We start from the raw sequence: 21,440 nt of genomic DNA, 5'->3' as shown, positions 1-21,440 counted from the left end.
CCAACCACAAACCCACAGACATGCTGCGGACCACAGTTTGGGAACCCCTGTTATGAAATAAATTCTGACGTTTGGGGAAAGGGAGAGCTTTTAAGTCAAAACTGCATACAAAAATGTGTTTATTAGGAGAAATTTGCACTACAATGCTGGAGAATTTTTATGAGGATTAAAAAAAAGATCGCAAATTGCTGCAAAGATGTGGAGAACTGATTTTAAGATGGGAAAAATGAGGAACTGAGAGATGTGAAATGGGCAGATCTTTCCATCCCTAGCACAGATATCAGTGATGCAACCCTCATTAGAAAAGATTCATACACATTAATTACAGATATTTTTATTAACAGGTGTATGCTTCCACATGTACCTATAACATCAAAAAGGTTGAACTGCTAAATTATTAGGAAAGGCTAACCTGAAACGCACACATCTATAAGACTCACGCCCACTTCTTTCAAAACGAGCGGCTGTGATTTCAACAAGATAATGCAGAGTGACATGCTTCAAGAGCCAAAAGGCTTTGAAGGTAAATCAGGAACATCTACACCACTAAATATTTTTATGTACAGATTATTGTCACATTCCAATCCTCTGTTAACACACAATTGTTCCTGCTATTTCTGATGTTCAGGTGTGAGTGCCGACACCAGTCATGTTATCAAAACAACACCAATGTGCAAGAGGAAGGTATTGGCAGGCTTGCTGGGCCCCGAGGTTTACTGAAGTACAAAAATCTAGTTACAAAAACAAGGGTGTGGGAAACCCCCAAAACAGGCTAGTGAGGAGTGGGAGCTGAGCATCTCAGTGGCCCCTTTTGGGGAAAAGAGAAAAGCTGGTATAAAATCAAAGTGCTGTTCTCCAATCAACCAATGTTTACAAAAATGCACATATTAGGGAAAAGTGTGCATTAAAATAAATCTGTTAGTGAAAATAATACAAAAATGCATATTAGGAGAAATTATTTGCAAAAATGTGTCAAAACTGCATACAAAAATGTGGTTCTTAGGAGAAAACCACACAAAAATGTGGAAGAGTTTTCATACTATTTTTTTAAAATGAGTTGCTGCTGCCCTGGGCTTCTACTGGGAGGAAGGGGGGATATAAATCTAATAAACAAATAATAAATAAATATACTGCAGAAATGTGGAAAACTGATTGGAAAAATGAGAAACTGAGAAAACTGAAACTGACAGATCCTTCCATCCCCAGTAATGGCTGGCTGCCTGGGACACTAAGCAGAAGGACTTCACGCTACAATATTTTATTGCAGCATCCCAGGTCTCAGGGGAAAAAAAATCACTCTTATTATGTTTTCCGGGATTGGCTACAAGCAACCAGATATGTTTTCTTCCAGCCTGGTACACATCTGGATAATGTTTTGCCACTGGGAAAACAGGGTTTGCTTTGTCTGTCTTCAGTAGCACACTGAATCCTATAACGTACGCTGTAATAGTGTTTGTGAACCAGGTTGACCTCAGCCAGCCAGCTCATACCTGATCGAGCTGCATTCAGGTTTTTTTGAGGCCTCTTTATCCTTTTTATTGGGCATTCATGTCTATTTGTGCTCATGATGGTATCTGGGCAGTTATACGCAATCTTGCTTTCAATACTGTTTGTGCCTGCAAAAATTTCAGGGTGGATAACGTGGCCAGGTTTGAACACTGCTTTTTTTCTTCTCTATCCTTGTTAATGCCTTCTCTCACAAAAACAGACATCCCTAGGAGCCAATTGGCATGAAAGGGGAGTGTGTTAATTTAAATTTTTTAATTGTGTTTTAAATTGTTTTTTTAAAGATATATTTTAAATTGTATTTGTTTTTAGTTACTGTAAACCGCCCAGAGAGCTTCGGCTATGGGGCAGTATAAAAGTATAATAAATGAAATGAAATGACAAAAGTCTTCTCAGTGGCTGACTCACCTCCTGTCACTCTGACTGGCTCCAATCAGCATGCTAGAATACTCTTCTCAGTAGCTAACACACTCTCCTTTTTGGCTCATAGGATTGGAGAGATTGGCTCATAGGATCCTGGAGACATAGGCACCCTGCTCCCAAAGAAGTAAAAGCAGCCCTCTATAAATTCACCACCAGTGCACCATTATTGCATGCTGCAGAAATAGACCTGCAAAAAAACCCACCAGTCTGGAGGGGCACAAAATAATGAATTGCGTAGGAAGCCATCTGAGAGTTGCCTGGGGCATCACTATGGTGAATAACACAAGTCTGATCACAGCAGTTGTTCTGTGACTTTTTTTTTTTTTAAGCCTTCTTTTCTCTTTGGGTGTGTTCTTTTAAAAAAAAATAAAATCTCTAGAGACAGATGGGTTAACTGTCAGCCCTTTAAAGAGATGAAGACCACCAAGGCTTCATACATTTATTTTCTGTTCATTTTTCTTTAGCCCTTTTGGCTGAAATGTAGAACAGTTCCAGAAGAAAAGACTGAATTCAAAGATCTGGAATGTCAGATCCCCTTCCGCCTGCCCTCAAATATTTTTGCACTATTAAAAAATTCCTCAAAAGTTTTACATCTACATTAATTGGAGTGGGGGAGACAAAATGCACGCTTATATAGTTTTGACATCTACATTCAATGGGTTGTCTCCTACTCAGAGTAGACCCACTGAAATTAATAGACCTAACTTAATCAAATCCATTAATTTCAGTGGGTCTGCTCTGAGTAGAACTAATGTTTGATACAACCCTGTGTCTGGGGGAGGGGGAGAGATCACTACCACCTGAATTTGTAAACAGAATAAATCCCCCCCCCAATGTCCCTGTTACAGGATGAAATGGGGTGAGGTGGAGAAAACTGGTCAAAAAAATGAAATTTATTTACAGTGCAATCCTATGCATGTTTATTCAGAAGTAAATTTCACTAACTGCAGATTTTTAGCATGCAGTTCTAAACAGTACTTGATTTTGACTCTTGTTAGGTCAACTTCATGCCTGGGACCCAAATGCGGCCATTATTTCCAATGGGTCTACTCCAAGCTTAGTTGGCTGAAACCAAGCAACTAGGCCTCGGACTGCAAGCTTAAGTACAAACTTCAGAGGCACCTCTTTTCCCAAAAAGCAGGAAACAAACTCTAAAAAGTTAACCACACGCCAGGGGTAGCCAATGTGGTGTCCTCCTGATGTTGGATTCTAACTCCCAGCAGCCTCTGCAGGCCAACATGGCTGACTGTCACTTTCGTTAAATCAATTGTGGAACTTTTCATTTGTGCAATTTGTAGCACAACTTCAGAACGTTTTAACTTGTGCAATTTGTTGGGAGTGTTTTTTTTTTTAAAACTGCACCTCTAAAATGTACATTGGTAAAAGTGAAAAACACCATTGTCTCCACAAGCCCTTTGACGTGATGTCTTGATGGGATGCATACATTAACCAGAAATATACTGTTCCTTACATCCTTACATTTACACACACAGCTACAGACAATGGGATTTAAATCTTAAGCACCCGAGCAGTAACTTGTACCCAATGTTAGTACTACTCAGAATAGACCCACTGAAGTTAATAGACATGACTTAGATCCATTAATTTCAGTGTGTCTATGCTGAGTAGAATTTAGTTGGATACAACCCTATGTGTGGAATCTATTCCTGGGTTTCCCCGGTCCCATACTGACTCTCTTGTAGTCCAAAGATCCATCAAAACCAATTTCAGTCAATACCTTTGTCAGTTTCCTTCACTCCACAACTAGTGCCTTGTCGATTTCTTATTCATAAGCTTGTTAACAGTGTAACTGAAGTTCCCAGAAAGCAAACTGCCTTAACAATGTAACAAAAACTCTCACTGGACTGTCAACGCTCGATTGCTTTCCAGTGTCACAACATAAGTAAACAACAGTGCAGATTGTTCTCACTGTTAGATTGCAGGAATGGAAAACTTGGTTTTTATTCTCTGTTTGAGATGGGTGAAGCTGTTCTCTGGGTTCAACCGAGATCATTATAAGCAATGAGCTGACGTTTAGCCCTTGGATTCCAGGCAATGTTTCATAGCAAAATGTTGCATCGATTAGACAAAAAGTGTTGGATTTCAACCAAAACGTTGTGTTGGCAGTCTGTTATTGTTAGAAGTCTTTAATATGCCTATTCTCATATTCGGACACTTGCAAAAGAATACTGTAGTACAAACACTTAGAAATCCTTATTCTTCTGGGAAGAGTAAGTGATGGTTCAGAGGGGCGTTGATTAGTCTTTCAAAGAGAATGGAGGGCATTTACAAATAACATGTTTGCTCGCTAGCGAAACCAGCCAGCCACAAGGGCATCCTGTTATCTAGGCTAACTTCAGCTGCGGCGGATTTGTCACACACATATGAATTATTAGTGCATGCTTATCAATGACTACTACAAGCCACAATGGCTATGTTCTCTTTCCATTGGAGGCAAGATGCCCCTGAATACAGTACCAGTTTGCTGGGAATCACAATTTGGGAGAGTTGTTGTTGCACTCAGGTCCTGCTTCCCTTTGGGACATCTGCTTGGCCACTGTGAGAACAGGATGCTAGACTCCATGGGCCCCCTTTGGCCAATCAGCAGCCAGGCTTTTCAGATGTTCTTATGTAAAACTATAAAATCCTGTCAAAGAGACGGGATAGGGAGAATCCAGGAGCCAATGCAACTGCAGCAACCTAGCCAGCACATCCATATGATGCTGGGGCTGATGGGAATTGTAGTCCAAAACATCTTGAGGGCACCAGGTTGGCGAAAGCTGGCTTGGAACAATGCAGCATGCAGAGACACACTGGCAAGCCTCCTCTCAGGGCAGATAATTCTGCTGTGTCTCTGCAGTGGGAGCTATTGAATGCTTTGAGCACACGCCTATTCAGACATAGACACACCAGAACCACCTGCCTTTGGAAGGAGGCAAGACGTGGCCTTAGCAGGGCATCAATGAGAGAAGTAGTGGGGAACCTCCTCTCTCTGATGTTTGAAGGGGAAACTGTGAGACGCCCTGGAGCCTTGCATTATTTAATTAATTGATTCTTTCCGGTATGCTAGCCATCTCTTGGAGCACAAAAAGTATGACGATGACCGAGTTACCAAAGTGGCATCCAACACCTCTGGGATACATATGCAGGCTCTAAAGTTGAGGCTCCATTCTAGGGAAAGTAGTGGCAGAGCACCAGCTTTGTCTGCTGGAAGTCTCATGTTCAGTCCCCATTGTGAGCATTTGTAAGAGGACCAGCTAGCAAGTGGAAAGCTTTGCCTGCTTTGTCTGAGACCCCTGCAGAGCAACTGCCAGTCAGAGCTGACAATATGGAGCTGGGCAGACCAAGAGCTTGACCTGATCTTCCTGAGGAACAGGGATGCACTGCAAGATTTGTATCAGGAATGTATATATCGCTATCAGTCTGCGGCTGCGACACTTGAAGGGTGTATTTTTCATTCATTCATTGTTTTAACGGTGAAGGGAAAGCGAACAGGGAGACATTTTTCTCTGTCTCTAGTGTACTACTAGAACCCCAGTTTCGTCCTCAGATGAAACAGAACATTGGGAGATTCAGGACAGACAAAAATAAAGTGCTTATTGACACAGCCAGCGCCTAGTTAAACGATGGAATTTGCTCCCACAAGAGGCAGTGAAGGTTACCAACTTGGAGGGCTCTAAAAGAGGATTAGATGAATTCATGAAGGAGAAGGCTCTCAAAGGCTGCTTGCCATGATGGCTATGTTCCCCCCTCCGCTGTCAAAGGCAGTGTCCTCTGAATAATACCAGTTGCTGGAAACCCCAGGAGGGAACAATTGGTGTTGCGCTCGGGTCCTCCTTGCAGGTGGCTTCCCATTGGGGCAGCTGGTTGGCCACAGTGAGAACAGGACGCTGGACTAACTAACTAAGTTGTTAGTAACTAACTAAGTTGGAGCATAGCGCCCTTGGGGAGAGCAGAGACAAAGGGATGTCTCCTCTCTCCCAGACAGTCGGAGGACAAAGGAGTGGAAAAGGCAGAAGGACGAGGGGCAGGTAAGCTTCCCTGAAGATGTCACAGTCTAGCGACAGAAGGAAGACAGTCAGAGAAACACAGATAAAGGTAAACAGGCCTATCCGTCTGGAGGACCCAAACTCTATCTTCCTTCTGCAGCACCAACAAAACAGGAGTTGCTCTTGCCCCACTTCCAACACTGCCAGCCCTCCCCAGTTTCCTAGTCTGTTAGAATTAAGGTCGCCGTTTAATTCAGGAAAGGAGAAACGTGGCCCTGCCCTCCTTGTTTTAGGGTAGCCCAGCAGACAAACTGTTTAGCGAGTGACGTTTTTCCTGCAACAGGTGCAAATTGGTGAGAGCTACTTCCCTCCCTCTTCCTATACCAGGTGTAAGTTCCCTGCTAAATCCAGGGGTATTGTCCAGTTTCTCCACACCATGCACATTTATGGCACATCCACAGTGTACATGGAAAGCACATGGCTTCCTCCAAGGAGTCCTGGGAGTTGTAGTTTATGAAGGGTGCTGGGAATGTAGCACAGTGAGGAAAAACTATTATCCAGGATTCGTTGGGGGAAGCCGTGTGCTTTACATCTGTGTCGCATGTGCTTTAAATGTCTGGTGTGATCATACACGTCTGTCATGTCTCCTCTAAGCTTTTTTCTCTACAGCAAAAATCCCCAAATGTTGCAACCCTTGATCATTTTGGTTGCCCATTTCTCTACCTCTTCCACCTCTAGAATACTATTTTTGTGGTCATTTTTGTGGTCAAGCAATCAGAACTGCAGACAGCTTCAGGGACATAGTAAAACTATGGAATTTGCTCCCACAAGATGCAGTAATGGCCACCAGCTTGGATGGCTTTAAAAGAAGATTAGACCAATTCATGGAGGACAGGGCTATCAATGGCTACTAGCCATGATGGCTGTGCTCTGCCACCCTAGTCAGAGGCAGCATGCTTCTGAAAACCAGTTGCCGGAAGCCTCAGGAGGGGAGAGTGTTCTTGCTCTCGGGTCCTGCTTGCGGGCTTCCCCCAGGCACCTGGTTGGCCACTGTGAGAACAGGGTGCTGGACTAGATGGGCCACTGGCCTGATCCAGCAGGCTCTTCTTATGTTCTTATGTTCTTATGTTCTTATGACTAGATGCCCCCCCTTTGGCCTGAACCAGAAGCCTGGCTCTTCTTAAGGTCTTAGGTTCTGTATGCTATTGGAGAAGGTCCAAGAACAGGAAGCGCCCAACGATTGATGAGCCAAAAGGAGAAATAATTCTCAAAGATGCCAAACAATAAATGCCTTAGTTTGGACAGAAGCTATCCAGATTGGTTTGTTTCTTGGAAAAAGTAAAAAAAAAGAGAACAAGCTCTTAACAAAGGCCATTTGGCTAAAACTCATTAGGCTCTTCGTCAAAATAAAGAATTAAAAATTTTTTTTGCAACTTTGAGCATTATTGGAGATGGTCTGTCTATGGGCACCAGTTGTGGGAATCTCAGGTAGGGAAAGGTGAGATTGCACTCAGGCCTTGCTTGTGGGCTTCTTCTCTGTGGGGCATCTGGTTGGCTACTGTAAGAACAGGATGCTGGACTAGATGGCCCTCTGGCCTGGTCCAGCCTCGTGAGGTTGTTAGCTTAAAATACCAACTCCGTTGCCTTCTTGCGATAGCCTTGTTCTGTAAAGAGCCTTTGGCAGGGAGGGGGACTGCGAGATAAACAGAGGGCGATGATGGTGAAATGATAAGAGGACAAACTGCTCTTCAGGGCTTTTTTGCAAGCAAAGCGAAATGCTATCACATCACTTCCTCATAATGTCTGCAAGCTTTCGAGAGAGGTTGCTCCTTCATCTGAGAACACCGTCTCAAATCTGGCAAACGGCGTTGTTTGTCACTTCTGTTCTTCCTTCCTTCTTCTGGTCTGTCTGCTGCGGTGATGAGGAACAGACTTTCCCCCTTCAACAGCCGGCAGGAGCAAAGCAACCAGGCTCTTGCAGGGGTTAACTTTTGCAGCCAGAGCCATTGAGCATCGCTGCCGCGGCACCGTGGCTCTCGCTCTGGAAAGCGTCGAGCTTCTCCGAGGTGGCCGAAGGAGGCTCCATCGTACCCCCGTCTTGCACGCTGGCCCCGGAGGGCGTCTTCTTGTAAACGTTGCCCTCGATGAGGAGGGTGCTCTCCGCTCCCTGGACCAGGCCCGGTTCCTTGGGGGCATCCTGATGATGCCGTCCATTCCTGGAACTGTCGTGGTGGCCGTGATTGCCGAGACGGCTGGAAGCGACCACAGCTTTCATCGCAGCCTGCGTAAAACAAGTTAGGAAGAGAAGAAGAAGCATTGCATGTTAGCGCAATTTCCCCCCCAATATGCACATTTTTACAAAGCAAATTCCCCTAACGTGATGCATTTTTGGTATGTTATTTTCCACTAATAAATGCATTTTGCAGATGTTGGTTGCCTGGAGTGCTGTACTGCAAAATTGATACAAGTGCAAATGACAAAGGATGGCTGTGTTTCAGTGCTTGTATTTGGTAGATTCACCTTTAAGTGTGATAAAAGAACTGGAATAAGAGGAGTGTACCACATACGCAAATATAGTGGCTGTTTTAGAGGCTGCAGCTTTGACCTCATCCCTATGTGAATACTCCCTGTCGCTTCTGGCTGTTACCTTCAGCTTGCGCCTGGCATTAAATTCCTGGAGCTTCTTTTGCGTGCTGTCCATGTGAGCGAACTTAGCAGCTTTGCCCGTCACCCAAGGGTGCTCCAGCGCCTGTTGCACCGTGAGCCTCTTCTGGGGATCCAAAACAATCAGCTTCTGAACCTGCAGGGAACAGCGGTAACCAGGGGTAGTTGAGGCTTGGATGCCTTAATTCTGCAAGGAGCAGCAATGGTGGAGGCTTGAGCCTCATCTGCACTATACATTTAAAGCGTTATCATACCACTTTAAACAGTCACAACTTCCCACACTGAATCTGGGGAACCATAGTCTGTATAGGGTGCTGTTGTTAGGAGACCCCTGCTCGCCTCCCAGACTGCAATCTGCAGAGTGGTTTAACAATCAATCCCTCTTGTGCACAAACGCAAGTCCTTCCATGCAGGCTAGCTGCCAGTCTAGGCTGGGCTCAAAACAACTCACCAAATCCTTGGCATTGAGAGACACTTCATCCCACCATGGAGAGACAAACTCATAGTCGCAGTTTAGGATCCTGCTGTACATATATTGGTCTCCTCTTGGGTCAAAAAAAGGTTCAAAGCCGCAAAGCCTGAAAAAATTATTTTATTTAATTTTCTTTCACAGAAGTCGTATACCACTTAATCGTAAAAACTCCTAAGCAGTTTACATAAAATACTGAGGTGGTGATAAGTAGACCCATGCATACAGATCAATGTATGATGTAGTAATCCCCAAAATTAACAAAAGCCTCCCGTGAGCCCAAAGTACCTGAAGAGTCTGCTCACTACCTCTCTGCGTGAGTCTCTTCCCATCAGCATCTCCTGGGCAGGGAACATTTCTCCCTTGTCTCTGTCTCAGGTGTGATTGGATCATTCAACCATTCCCAATATAAATGTGCCAGACAGTTACCTGCCCTCAGTGGAGGGTGCCCATTATGCCTCTGCATGACTCACTGCTCTATACGCAACCCCTTTCCACTCAGGATCCAATTTCTGCACTGTGCTACTGAGGAGCTCAGTTCACTCTGTGCATGCCCTGGAACTGCACGGTTCCTTTAGCTTTGGTCCATGGGAGGCTGTGTAGGAGAGTACAAGTGCATAATGGCCTAGATGAGCTGCCTTCTCCGAAGAGAGATTGCTTGTACTCATGGGATCGAGATCCCTTGGAGGTGAAATGCAAGGAAGGGCCTCAGATGATGATCTCAGGGTCTGGACAGCTTTATATTGGGAAAGGTAGTCCTTTAGGTATAGAATCATAGAATAGTAGAACAGGAAGGGGCCTATGAGGCCATCAAGTCCACCCCCCTGCTCAATGTAGGAATTGAAGTTAAAGCTGCTTCTCGAATGCCTCATATTTACGGTTTCTGTTCACCTTTTGTACTCTAAGACCATCAAGGGCTCAGTCCTAGAACTCTGGGACCACTCGCTGGGGAACTAGGGCTTGATTTTGGGAACACAACACACCAGTCCTGGATAAAGTGTGTCTAGTTCCTGGTCTGTTTTTGTGATGCTGGTGATTACAGGGTCCCTATCATTTCAACAGGCATCCACACAAATAATAGTTATGGCTTCAGAACAACAGTACCGCCTCCTGCCCACAGTACTGAAGTGCAATTGGCCGAGTCATCAATTAATCAACAAAACCCCTTTGATTAATCAACCATGGCTTCATTAATTGGGCGCCTTTCCTTGCAGAACCCTAAACCGCCTGAAGGCTCTTCAGATGGATGAATGTTTCTGAGATTCGGGGTGTGTTTGTATTCAGATGTTGTTCAGGTTCATCATTCCTTTGCGGCAACATAAATTTAAACACACACGCACACAAAGAGACAGAAACCCACATCAGCTACTACTTCGCTATCCTCCACACTGATGTCCATTCAGTCGGGGGGGAAAATATTTTTTTTAAAAATCTGCTTGCTGCAGAAATATTTAACCAAAAAGCCACAGGGCTCCATGACTTTCAACTTGGCTACAGCCGAAAGCTGTGCTCACGGCTGGAGTTCGATTCCAACGGAAGGAGGAAGTCGAATCTCCGCTAAAAGGGGTCGAGGTCCACTCAGCCTTCCATCCATCCGTGGTCGGTGAAATGAGTACCATGCTGGGGGGTAAAGAAAGGCCCGGGAAGGAACTGGCAATCCCACCCCATATATACGGTCTGCCTAGTAAACATCGCAAGACGTCACCCTAAGAGTCGAAGACGACTCGCACTAAAAGTGCGGGGACACCTTTACCTTTTTAACAACCCTGAGCCAAACCCAGCATATTTGGATTGGCCGTGCCCACCATCTGCCGTCAAGTTGATCCCGATTTATGGCGACCCTACGAATAGGGTTTTCATAGGAAGGGGTATTCAGAGGGGGTTCACCATTGCCTTCCTCTGAGGCTGAGAGGCAGTGACTGGCCCAAGGTCACCCAGTGAGCCTGATAGCTACCTGGGGATTCGAACCCTGGTCTCCCAGGTCGTCGTCCTTAACCGCTACACCACACTGTCTCTCCAATGTTAGCCAAAGCTGCCTATAAAAATGTGTTAGGAGTTCTCACTAAAACGCTGAAGATTTTTCATGAGGATCCCCTCCCCCTTTGCAGGTTGCGGCAGAAACGTGGAGCACCAAATTTCAGACTGGACCGCCGAGACAGTGAGAGGGGTGAAAAGGACAGAGCCTTCCACCCCTAGTAGAAACTAAGCAACTGCACCAAGGCAAAATTCACACTCGTTGCTCTGCCCAAATTTTGCCTCTGGCCCAGTCCACCTCTGGTGTGTGGTCCCCGGAAGGTTGCTTAGTACAGGAATGTGGCCCTCGGGCTGAAAAGGTCTCCCCACCCCTGCACCAGGCCAACGTCTGGTGGCGGTGGGTGGTCGAGAAACCAGAGATCAAAAATTGGGACAGGGAGCTAAAGATGGTTCATCCATGGGCTGTGTACAGATGAAGCCTGAAGAGGGGTGAGACAGAACGAGAGGGAAGGAGCGACGAAAACGGGCGCCGTGCATCAAAGGATTTCAACATTACTCACAAGATATATGTTATCACGCCGACGGACCACATATCCACTTCTGGGCCGTACGGTGAACCGTGAAGGATCTCAGGCGCTGAAGGCATTGGAAAATAAAATAACATTGCAGTCAAGGCGAGCAGATGGCTGGCATATGCCTCCGCGGCATCCCACACACACGCCAGCCTGCCTCTGTCTGCCCACGGAGAGCTCTTTTTGAGCACACAAATGCTCCTAACTGCATTTCAGATGGTCGGCCGTGTTCCTTCCCCCCCCCCCGTCCCCACCCCATCTCCACATTTTCACACCTGCCTCTGTTTGTGGGAGGGAAATGCAAGGTGTTGACAGGTTGGGCCCTTTGGAAGAGGCAGAGAGGAGGTGGAGATGGTGCCATGTTCTTCATTTGCCACTTATTCCCTGATGGGACTCGCAGGCAGAGACGGGATGCATGTGTGGGAGATTTCAGAGCAGGGAGAAAAACTTAGCTGGGGTGGGGTGGGGGAACAAGGAAGGTCGGGCGTGGATCTTTGCAGGGCTCACTGATTTACAGTCCTAGAGTCAGGGGCGCTGTAAAGACAGGATTTAGGGGGGCAGGAGCCCAGGGCCCCACAGATCAGCCGGGCCATCTGAGCCCCCTTTTAAATCCAGGGGGCTTCCGGAGTGGTGTGTTGGGGTTATTATGACCCTTGTTAATTTTTTATCCTGCCCTTTCTTCCAAAGGAGCCCAGGGCGGCAAACAGCAAAACAATGAAATAAATATATATGTGGGTTTTTTTAAAGAAAAGAATTGTTATAATCATTTTTATATGTGAAATGACGGCATCGTTTTTAATTGCTGATGCTTCTATGGTGAAATTGCTTTGAGATGGGAAGCGATTCATAAATGGAATAACAGAACTACAGTGCAAATGAAAACATTTCAAAAGGTGTAGCAATGCCCCCTGGTACAGACCGAAAAATGGGGAAAGGCCATAGCTCACGCAGTGGCAAAGCATCTGCTTGCAAACAAGGTCCCAGGTTCAATCCTCAATGGCGTCTCGAGGTAGGACCTGGAGAGACTCCTGCCTGAAAGCCTGGAGAGGCGCTGCCCGTCAGTGTAGAGCATCCTGAGCTTATTTTATTTATTTATTTATTTATTTATTTATTTATTTATTTATTTATTTATTTATTTATTTATTTATTAAACTCGTACACCGCCCCATAGCCAAAGCTCTCTGGGCAGTTTACAATAACTAAAAACAAATACAATTTAAAATACATCTTTTAAAAAACAATTTAAAACACAATTTAAAAATGTAAAACAATATAGAACACATGCTAAAATGCCTGGGAGAGGAGGAAAGTCTTGATCTGGCACCGAAAAGATAACAGTGTTGGTCCCAGGCGCACCTCGTCAGGGAGATCATTCCACAATTTGGGGGCCACCACTGAGAAGGCCCTCTCCCTTGTTGCCATTCTCCAAGCTTCCCTTGGAGTAGGCACCCGGAGGAGGGCCTTTGATCTTGAACGTAGTGTACAGGTGGGTTCGTATTCTAAACTTATTTTCCTATTGCACAAGCAGCCATCAAACTGCCAGCCCCCAAACTAGTCAAGTAATTTGTCCCATAATCAGAGCTTGGAAAAGTTACTTTTTGGGACTGCAACTTCCATCAGCCCAGTCCAGTGGCCATGCTGGCTGGGGCTGATGGGAGTTGTAGTTCAAAAAAAGTAACTTTTCCAAGCTCTGCCCATAATGTATTATTAACAGGGCTTTTTTGTGACAGCCCTCACCAGTATGGAGGACCTGCACCTCCTTTTTGGCTGCCTATTGCAGCCATTTTGTGCTGGCACTCATCATATGTTTGTCAATATGGGAGTACTGGAACCTCGGGTTTCTTACCGGAAAAGCACTGATTAGTAGTGTATGAAGATTTGAAAGGAACCAGTATTCATCTTCATTTCCTGTTTCTTGTTATCTTTTCTCATCTCGTTCTTTTTTAAGAAACTACCTAGCTCCTTATTAAACCCCATATGCTCAACTGCACAAAAACTTACTTCACACTGCACGCCTTTTTTGAATGTGACAAAAAGCTGCATATTAAAATAAACCTTGCTAGATGGGCCAGTGGTTGGAGTTAGAATCTGCGACTTCTGATGTCCCTAATGGCAATTCAGTGCGGGACCAGGCACCATGTTATAGGCTGCAGGAAGTGGGTTCCAGCCATACGACTCTTAGAGCAGACCCCTTGGAACCAATGGGCATTGCCCCCATTAATTTATAAACTTTAATTAAATAAACTTTAATTTATAGGCCGCCTATCTGGCCAATGGCCACTCTAGGCGGCGTACAATAAAGCACGATAAAATACATGGTAAAATATGATACAATAAAAACAATATAACCAGTACAGCACAATGCAAAATTACAATATTTAGTAGAGTTGTCAGTAATACAATTCTGAAGCTAGTTCACCTTAGAAGTCTCAAGTTCATAAAGGCCTGATGGAAAAGCCAAGTCTTCAGGCCTCGGCGAAATATATATAAGGAAGGGGCATGTCGAAAATCTATTGGGAGGGAGTTCCAAATCGTGGGGGCCGCCACAGAGAAGGCCCTCTCCCGAGTCCTCACCAACCCAATCACTTTAGTTGACGGGACTGAGAGGAGGCCCTGAGTGGCAGATCTTGTAGGGCGGCACAATTTATGACGTTGGAGGCGCTCCATCAGGTATACTGGGCCGAAACCGTACAGGGATTTATAGGTTAATACCAACACCTTGAATTGAGCCCGGAAAATAACTGGAAGCCAGTGTAGATTGTACAGCACTGGGGTAATATGATCATAACGGCGGGTGTTCGTAAGTAGACGAGCCGCCGTATTTTGTACCAGCTGTAATTTCCGGACTGTTTTCAAGGGCAACCCCACGTAGAGCGCATTGCAGTAGTCTAAACGAGAGGTGACCAGAGCATGTACTACGAGTGGGAGCTGGTGGACAGGAAGGTAGGGTTGCAGTCTTCGTATGAGACGCAATTGACCCCAAGCTGCCCGGCATCTACTCTGAATACGACTAACGTTGGGATACAACCCATGGTTTATAATTTCCCAAGGGAGACACAAACTCTTTGCACCTTCGGGCTCATTCACAAGCAAGTTAAACTTCGTATTAAAGACGCAGCTTTTCCCATCGCAATAGATATGCAAGGTTTACACTTCCTACCTTCCAATCCGCTGTTTTCCATTCACGCTAGTGGGTGTTCCTCTTGAAAGGTTTAGTGTCACTGTTTCCTTTTGGCCCCACCCCAATTTTACATGTTTACTCCCTCCAGAGTATAGACATTGCTACGGGAGAAGGGGAGGGTTTTTTTTGACAGTTTCATTGTTTCTTGTGAATTGCACGCCCCTCCCAGCTGAAGCCCGAGAGAGCTGGGGTGCAATTGACATGAAACTGTATGAAACTGATTGGGGGGGAGTGAGTGAAAGGCAAAGTAGGCAGCTTTTGCAGGTGGCAGAGACAGCCGGAGCCGGCGACAGGGCATAAGAGAGCCCGCCCACTAAAAAAAATCGACTCAAAGTGCCTACACGGAAGAGTGCAGCAAAGCTGAGATGGTGTTTCCTTTCGGTTTTGCATTATAATTGGATTGGGCTGATATGGATTTAAAGGGGAAAACTGTGTTCTAGCTTGTACTTGCCTGCAAAGTCATATGAACCAGGCGAATTACAACGGGATGCAAATAGCACCAGACACTAAATCGCCATGTGGCTGAGCCCTTCTTCTCCACCCAGAATCTCCCTGATAAGTGTTGAACAGCAGAAGGGGATCTCAGATCAATCGGGGCCTTACTCAGGAGAGCAGGGATGCTGCCTTATGCAGAGCCCGACCCTTGCTCTATCTCACTCAGTACTGTCTACACTGACTGGCAGTGGCTCTTCAGGGTTTCTCCCATCCCTACCCGGAAGACTGAATCTGGGACTGTCTGCATCCAAGGCAGATCCCTCTGCCTCTTCCCCACGGCTGAGCACAGTTGTTGATCCCATCCCTGTGCCTTCCTGCCTGCCTCTCCATTCCTAGAAACAGAGGAAGCTGCCTTATACTGAGTCAGATCACTGATCCATCTAGGTTGATATTGTCTACACTGATTGGCAGAAGCTCACCGGGGTTTCAGACAGGGAATCTCTCCTGGCTCTACCTAGAGATGCCATTGGGGATTGAACTTGGGACCTTCTGCATGCAAAGCAGATGCTCTGTCACTATGCTATGGGCCTTCTTCTGGCCGAAAGGTGCAGGGGCTCTAGATCTCCCGTCCTCTTGGCACCAAGTCCTCATTTCGGGGGGGGCCTTCATAGGCAAGATACATAGGCTAGAGTTTCCTTCCCCTCCTTCTTTCTCCTGCTTACCACAGTATCCCGGAGTGCCGCACACTGTTTTCATAGTATCCTGCTCATCCACAATCTTGGATAATCCGAAATCACCTGGAGCAAAACAGACAGGGGGTGCATCTTTTAAGGCTGCCTCTCTACTGCCATACTACCCTGAACATGCCCAATCTCGGAAGCTGAGCAGGGTCAGGCCTGGTTAGCACTTGGATGGGAGACCGCCTGGGAATCCCGGGTGCCGTTGGCTTAGAGGAAGGCAATGGTGAACCACCTCCGAATACCTCTTACCATGAAAACCCTATGAATATATCCAAAAGATTCATAGGGTCGCCATAAGTCGTAAACGAAGGCATATAACAACAGCAACAACTCATCGATCCTATACAGTAGGGAAGGGAAACCTGAGGTTGGGCTACAGAGGTTGCTGGACTCCATCTTCCAACAGCCCCAGACAGCATGGCCAATGGCTTAGGGATTGATGGGAGTTGTAGCTAGGGATGGAAAGATCTGTCCATTTCCATCCTCTCTTAAATCTTAAATTCAGTTCTCCACATTTCTGCAGCAATTTGCATTGGGTCATTTTTTTAATAAAATCCTCAAGAAAACGCAATAGCATTTTAGTGGAAATTGCTTCTAATAAACGTATGATTATGGGATTGGGGGTTGAGATGGATGATTTCTATGAACCCCCTTTTCCAGCCTCTGCTGGGGAAGAAACCTGCTCCTCTGGTCAGACTTGTTTCCTTTGTTGATTTAGCTAATGGGTTTGCCAAGTGGCCACCATTAGCATATGTAAGAATACAGCTGAGAAAGATCCTGTTGCTATTGGAACTTTTTCTGCCGAGAGGCCTCCCCCCTACCGCCTCCCATCCTGGAGCCAAATTATTCTTATTTTATTACTATAATTATTTTTATTTATACCCCGCCCTTTATCCAAACTGGAACTCAAGGCGGCTTTCAGATAAAAGTAAGTACATATCATTAAGAACATATAAACATATAAAAATCAGCATTAAAGAGAGGTTTGTTTATAGCGCAGCCTGGGAGAAGCTGGGAATGAGGAAGACACACAGAGAGGCCTGCTCTCTGCATCATGGCTTTGGGAAGCCTCCCTACCAGCCTGATGGGAAAGCAAGCTCTGTTTGACTGTTGACGCTGTGAGCACCTCCACATTATGCTCAGATTGTATATATGTGTAAATAAAACCCATACATCCTATAAGTTACCACAGTCTCCGCTGACTTTCATTCCAAGGAGACCAAACCCTGGGTAAAGCACAGGAACCTGTGGAAGGCTCTCACCACTTGGAGACTGGGGTGCACGGAACGGTGTTTTTTATGTAGTTTTGACTAATCTACACATTTTTGAAGGTGGGGCTAGCCCTGTTCCCCATTTCCCCCACTGAGGCAGCCTGCTGGGATGGTTGCTTCCAGGTGAGATCTTGCCAGAGAAGGCCCAGTGTGCCAAAGATCTGCGTGAATAGATGTGAGAATGCTTGTTTTGTAACATTCGTGCGAATATTTAGATATATTTTATCATTGTTTTTTTTGTTCTGTATATGATTCACTTTGCCTTCAGTGATGTACATTGCTTAGAGATTTATTGCTCAGTTATGTTACTTAAAATGTGGATTGTCATAATTATTGGCAACTGTATTGAATGTAGATTTTATATTGATTTTTGTTGAAATGTAAACCACTGAGATTTTTTGAAATATAAGATAGATAGATAGATAGATAGATAGATAGATAGATAGATAGATAGATAGATAGATAGATAGATAGATAGATAGATAGATAGATAGATAGATAGATAGATAGATAGATAGATAGATAGATAGATAGATAGATTAGATCTTCAGAATATATACAGAGAGAGAGAGAGATTCAGAGGATGGAGGGAGATATAGATAGATAGATAGATAGATAGATAGATAGATAGATAGATAGATAGATAGATAGATAGATAGATAGATAGATAGATAGATAGATAGATAGATAGATAGATAGATAGATAGATAGATAACCCAATCCATCTGTCCTCCTTAGAGGCCTAGAGGTTGCAGGAAGGGGCCAGGGAGAGAGCATGGGACTCCTCAAGTACAGGGGCCACAGGGAAGCATTGAAAGAGTAAACATAACATTTGCTCTTTGCATCATTTGTGGGGGGGATTAAACCCTCCTTTTCCCAGCCATACCGATTTTGAGAGGAGCATCCGGAGACAGATCTGCGTAGAGGAGATTCTCTGGCTTGAGGTCGCGGTGGACCACCCCGTTTGCGTGCAAATACTGCAGAAAACAGTAGAGAGGAAAGCGGGTGAACATTGCAGGAAAACCGCTTGGCTCTCCGTGCTTTTGAAAGCTTAAGGTTGCTTCCAGACTAGACATGGAGCCTAGGAGGTTGGCTTACACTGAGTCAGATCCATTGCTCCATCCAGCTCAGTACTGTCCACACAGACCGGCAGCAGCCCTCCAGGATTTTAGGCTGGGTCATCTCCCAGCCCTACTTGGAGATGCTGCCAGAGATCGAAGCTGGGACCTCTGACATGCAAGGCAGATGCTCTGCCCCTGAGTTGCTGCCCTTTCCCTAAGGGGATGCATCTGCCTGGACCTGCCATTCGTTGTTCACCTGCTTTCCACAGAAAACCCAGGTGTTGTTGCCAAATTGTTGCATTCAGGTGTTTTCTGTTTGTCTTCCTGTTTCTACCCCCCACCTGACTTTTTGTTATTTCTCCCCATCATGTAAAACTCTATAGATTGTTCAGTGATTGGACTGGCAAAGTGCTACTGAGGCTTTTCAGGGCTTCTGTGCCTTTACTTAGTAGCTTCCTTCTCGCAGCTTTTGCTTCCGTTCAGGTTGGTTGTAGCATCATCGATGAATCATACCTTAACTAGTTACTTCTTGTTCACTGGAGTGGAGGAGAGGAGCTTTAATTTAATTACTGCCTTCCTTCCCCCCACTTTTTAAAAAACAAACCCCTGAAATAACCCTGTTTTACAATTTAAAAAAGCCAAAAAGCCCCCAAAACTGTTAATTAAAGACACACATGCACACAATGTGGGGAGCAGGAACTGACCAATTAAAGAACAATCCGCCAATCATCCCGCAGCCTCCTTGAACAGGAAGCAATTGGAGGCAGAAGCTGCAGTGAGGAAGCTTATAATTAAAGTTGCAAGGGACTTTTGCTGAACACGACTTACATCTGAGTAAACATTACAGCAGGATCCTGGCCACGAGGAAAGAACACTGCGGCATAATACGGTATTATATGAAGTGCTGTGTGGCACCTGTTCTTTTCATTCTGCTTCCGGTTGATTACTAAAACACACTACCATGGAAGCAACACTCCCCTCTGCCCCAAACAAAAGGCTTTGCAACACAGCTGAGCCAGTCCATTTGCAAGAGGGCTGAGCCCCATAGAAAAGGATTCTGTTCTGATCTAGAAGGCTTGGCTTTTTGGAGAACATTCACTGGTTTTATAAAGTAGAGAGGGGGTGGAAGGTTAAAAAGAGTAAAGCAAAGTATATATGAAGATCCTTTCAGTTCAGAGCAAAGGCCCATGTAGTCTAGCATCCTGCCCTCACAATGGCCAACCAGATGCCCATTCTGGGAAGCCCGCAAGGAGGACCTCAGTGCAAGAGCAACTCTCCCTCCCTGCTTCCCCCAGCAACTAGCATTATTGGGCAGACAACATGTCAGGGCCACAGATTTCAGCACAGGAGATAATTCGTACCCAGACATCAGATGGCCGGCCGTTATCAAAACCTGGTCAAAGCGATCCAAGCCGAATTACATTTTTCCTGCACACCTCGCCCCCTCGAGACCCCCACAAACCCTTGCAATTTCTTTCATTAACTCAGCTGTGGGTCGCCTTCATGCTCCTTGCCGGGAGGGCCACATTCTCCATAGAGGAACAGGTGGGATGCTTTCCTTTAGGATTTTCCCACCTCATTTAAAAAAGAGAATACCATTGGTTGCCACGGAAACAAGCCTCCTGTTGACCTTTACTACTGAGAAAGAGTGACCAACCTCATATTCTGTCTGTGTTGCTGAGCGTCTGCATATATACATCCTCTTTTTTATGTCCTGCCATAATTTAGATCAGAGGAAACAGCTTCTGCCCAAACATGCTGCAATCTGATGCCTATCCTAGTTTAATCTTCATCCAGTTTTATGGAGCAAAACTTCTGCCCCACACAAACTTCACTCATTCATTCTCTCCCTCCCTCCCTCCCTCCCTCCCTTCCTCCCTCCCTCTCTCTCTCTCTCTCTCTCTCTCACACACACACACACACAATCTTTTTCTCACCCTCTCCCTCTCACCCACCTCACTTGCTTCTTTATTTACTGTTTGTTTATTTATTTATTACATTTATATTTCGCCTTCCTCCCAGTAGGAGCCCAGGGCAGCAAGCAAAAACACTAAAAGCACTCTAAAGTATCATAAAAACAGACTAAAATATATTAAAACATCTTTATAAACATCTTTTAAAAAAAAGCTTTAAAAATATCTCAAAAAGCAATTCCAACACAGACGCAGACTGGGATAAGGTCTCTACTTAAAAGGCTTGTTGAAAGAGGAAGGTCTTCAGTAGGCGACGCAAAGCTAACAGAGATGGCTTACAAACACCCATATATACATTCCCACTATGGATGGAGAAGAATTTCAATTCAGTTCTCATTTAAAGCTGAATTTCCAAAACAATATGAGCACCCAAACACAGCCATTCTTTGAAGTTCGCACTTGATCAAATTTTGCAGTGCATTTCATCGCCCAAGCAATGTTTACAAAAATGCATATATTAGGGGAATGCGTGCATAAAAAAATGAATGTGTGAGTGAAACTAACAATGCATCCTGTAATGAGAAACAGCTCGCAAAAATGCATCCATGAGTCAAAACTGCCTACCAAAATGTTTTCATTAGGAGAAATTTGCACTAAATTGGTGGAGAATTTTCATGAGGATTTTTTTTTTAAAAAATTCCAAACTGGTGCAGAAATGTGGAGAGAGTGCAAATTTCTCCTAACAAACCCGTTTCTGTAGGCAATTTTGACTCATGGATGCTATTATTTTGATGCACACTTACATATGCAGTGTTGTCGACGCTGTTTGGTTGGCAATGCGAACTGAACAAAACTTCTCGCCCACCCTAATTCTCCCCCACTCATCTGCCCACATTCACTCCATCTCTGGCTCCTCACATTAAGTGACACCGAGGAACAAACGGCGCCTTATGGGCTCAGGTTTTAGACAGCCTGGAGTGTCAGCTGATCTCCTCGAAAAGTCAGCTGATCCCTGGCGCTGGAGCCAGGTTGGAGCTGATTGGTCAGCTGGGAGCCGTGTGCGTGTGTTTGTGTCTAGCAGCTATTAACTCTCACAGGGCTAACTTGTCCTTCCCCACTGCAAGGCCCCCTCCCTCTTTCTCGCTCGCCTTTTGTTCTGTAGGGCACATGGGGGTCCCCAGGGAGTTGCTTCCTCACTTGCTCCTCTCACCCAGGCAAACAACTGCTGGTGCCCATCTTAAT

At 45.3% G+C, this 21,440-nt stretch overlaps 1 protein-coding gene across 1 annotated transcript in view; it reads right to left on the bottom strand.

Annotated features, from left to right (window-relative positions):
• Positions 1 to 7,654: 7,654 nt before the first annotated feature.
• LOC133372632 (calcium/calmodulin-dependent protein kinase type IV-like) overlaps positions 7,655 to 21,440 on the bottom strand; it is a 265,900-nt gene continuing 252,114 nt past the window's right edge. Inside the window, exons 10-15 of the mRNA XM_061601509.1 lie at positions 18,111 to 18,201; positions 15,936 to 16,010; positions 11,586 to 11,661; positions 9,034 to 9,160; positions 8,566 to 8,718; positions 7,655 to 8,199 (exon numbers count right to left, since the gene is read on the bottom strand). Of these exons, the coding sequence (XP_061457493.1) occupies positions 7,903 to 8,199; positions 8,566 to 8,718; positions 9,034 to 9,160; positions 11,586 to 11,661; positions 15,936 to 16,010; positions 18,111 to 18,201 (819 nt within the window). The 3' untranslated portion in view covers positions 7,655 to 7,902. The remainder of the gene's footprint in view (positions 8,200 to 8,565; positions 8,719 to 9,033; positions 9,161 to 11,585; positions 11,662 to 15,935; positions 16,011 to 18,110; positions 18,202 to 21,440) is intronic.

Source organism: Rhineura floridana, chromosome 18, assembly GCF_030035675.1.
Source record: "Rhineura floridana isolate rRhiFlo1 chromosome 18, rRhiFlo1.hap2, whole genome shotgun sequence".
NCBI lineage: Eukaryota > Metazoa > Chordata > Lepidosauria > Squamata > Rhineuridae > Rhineura > Rhineura floridana.
Note: the sequence above shows the minus strand (reverse complement) of the source record. Positions and strands in the feature narration are given on the sequence as shown.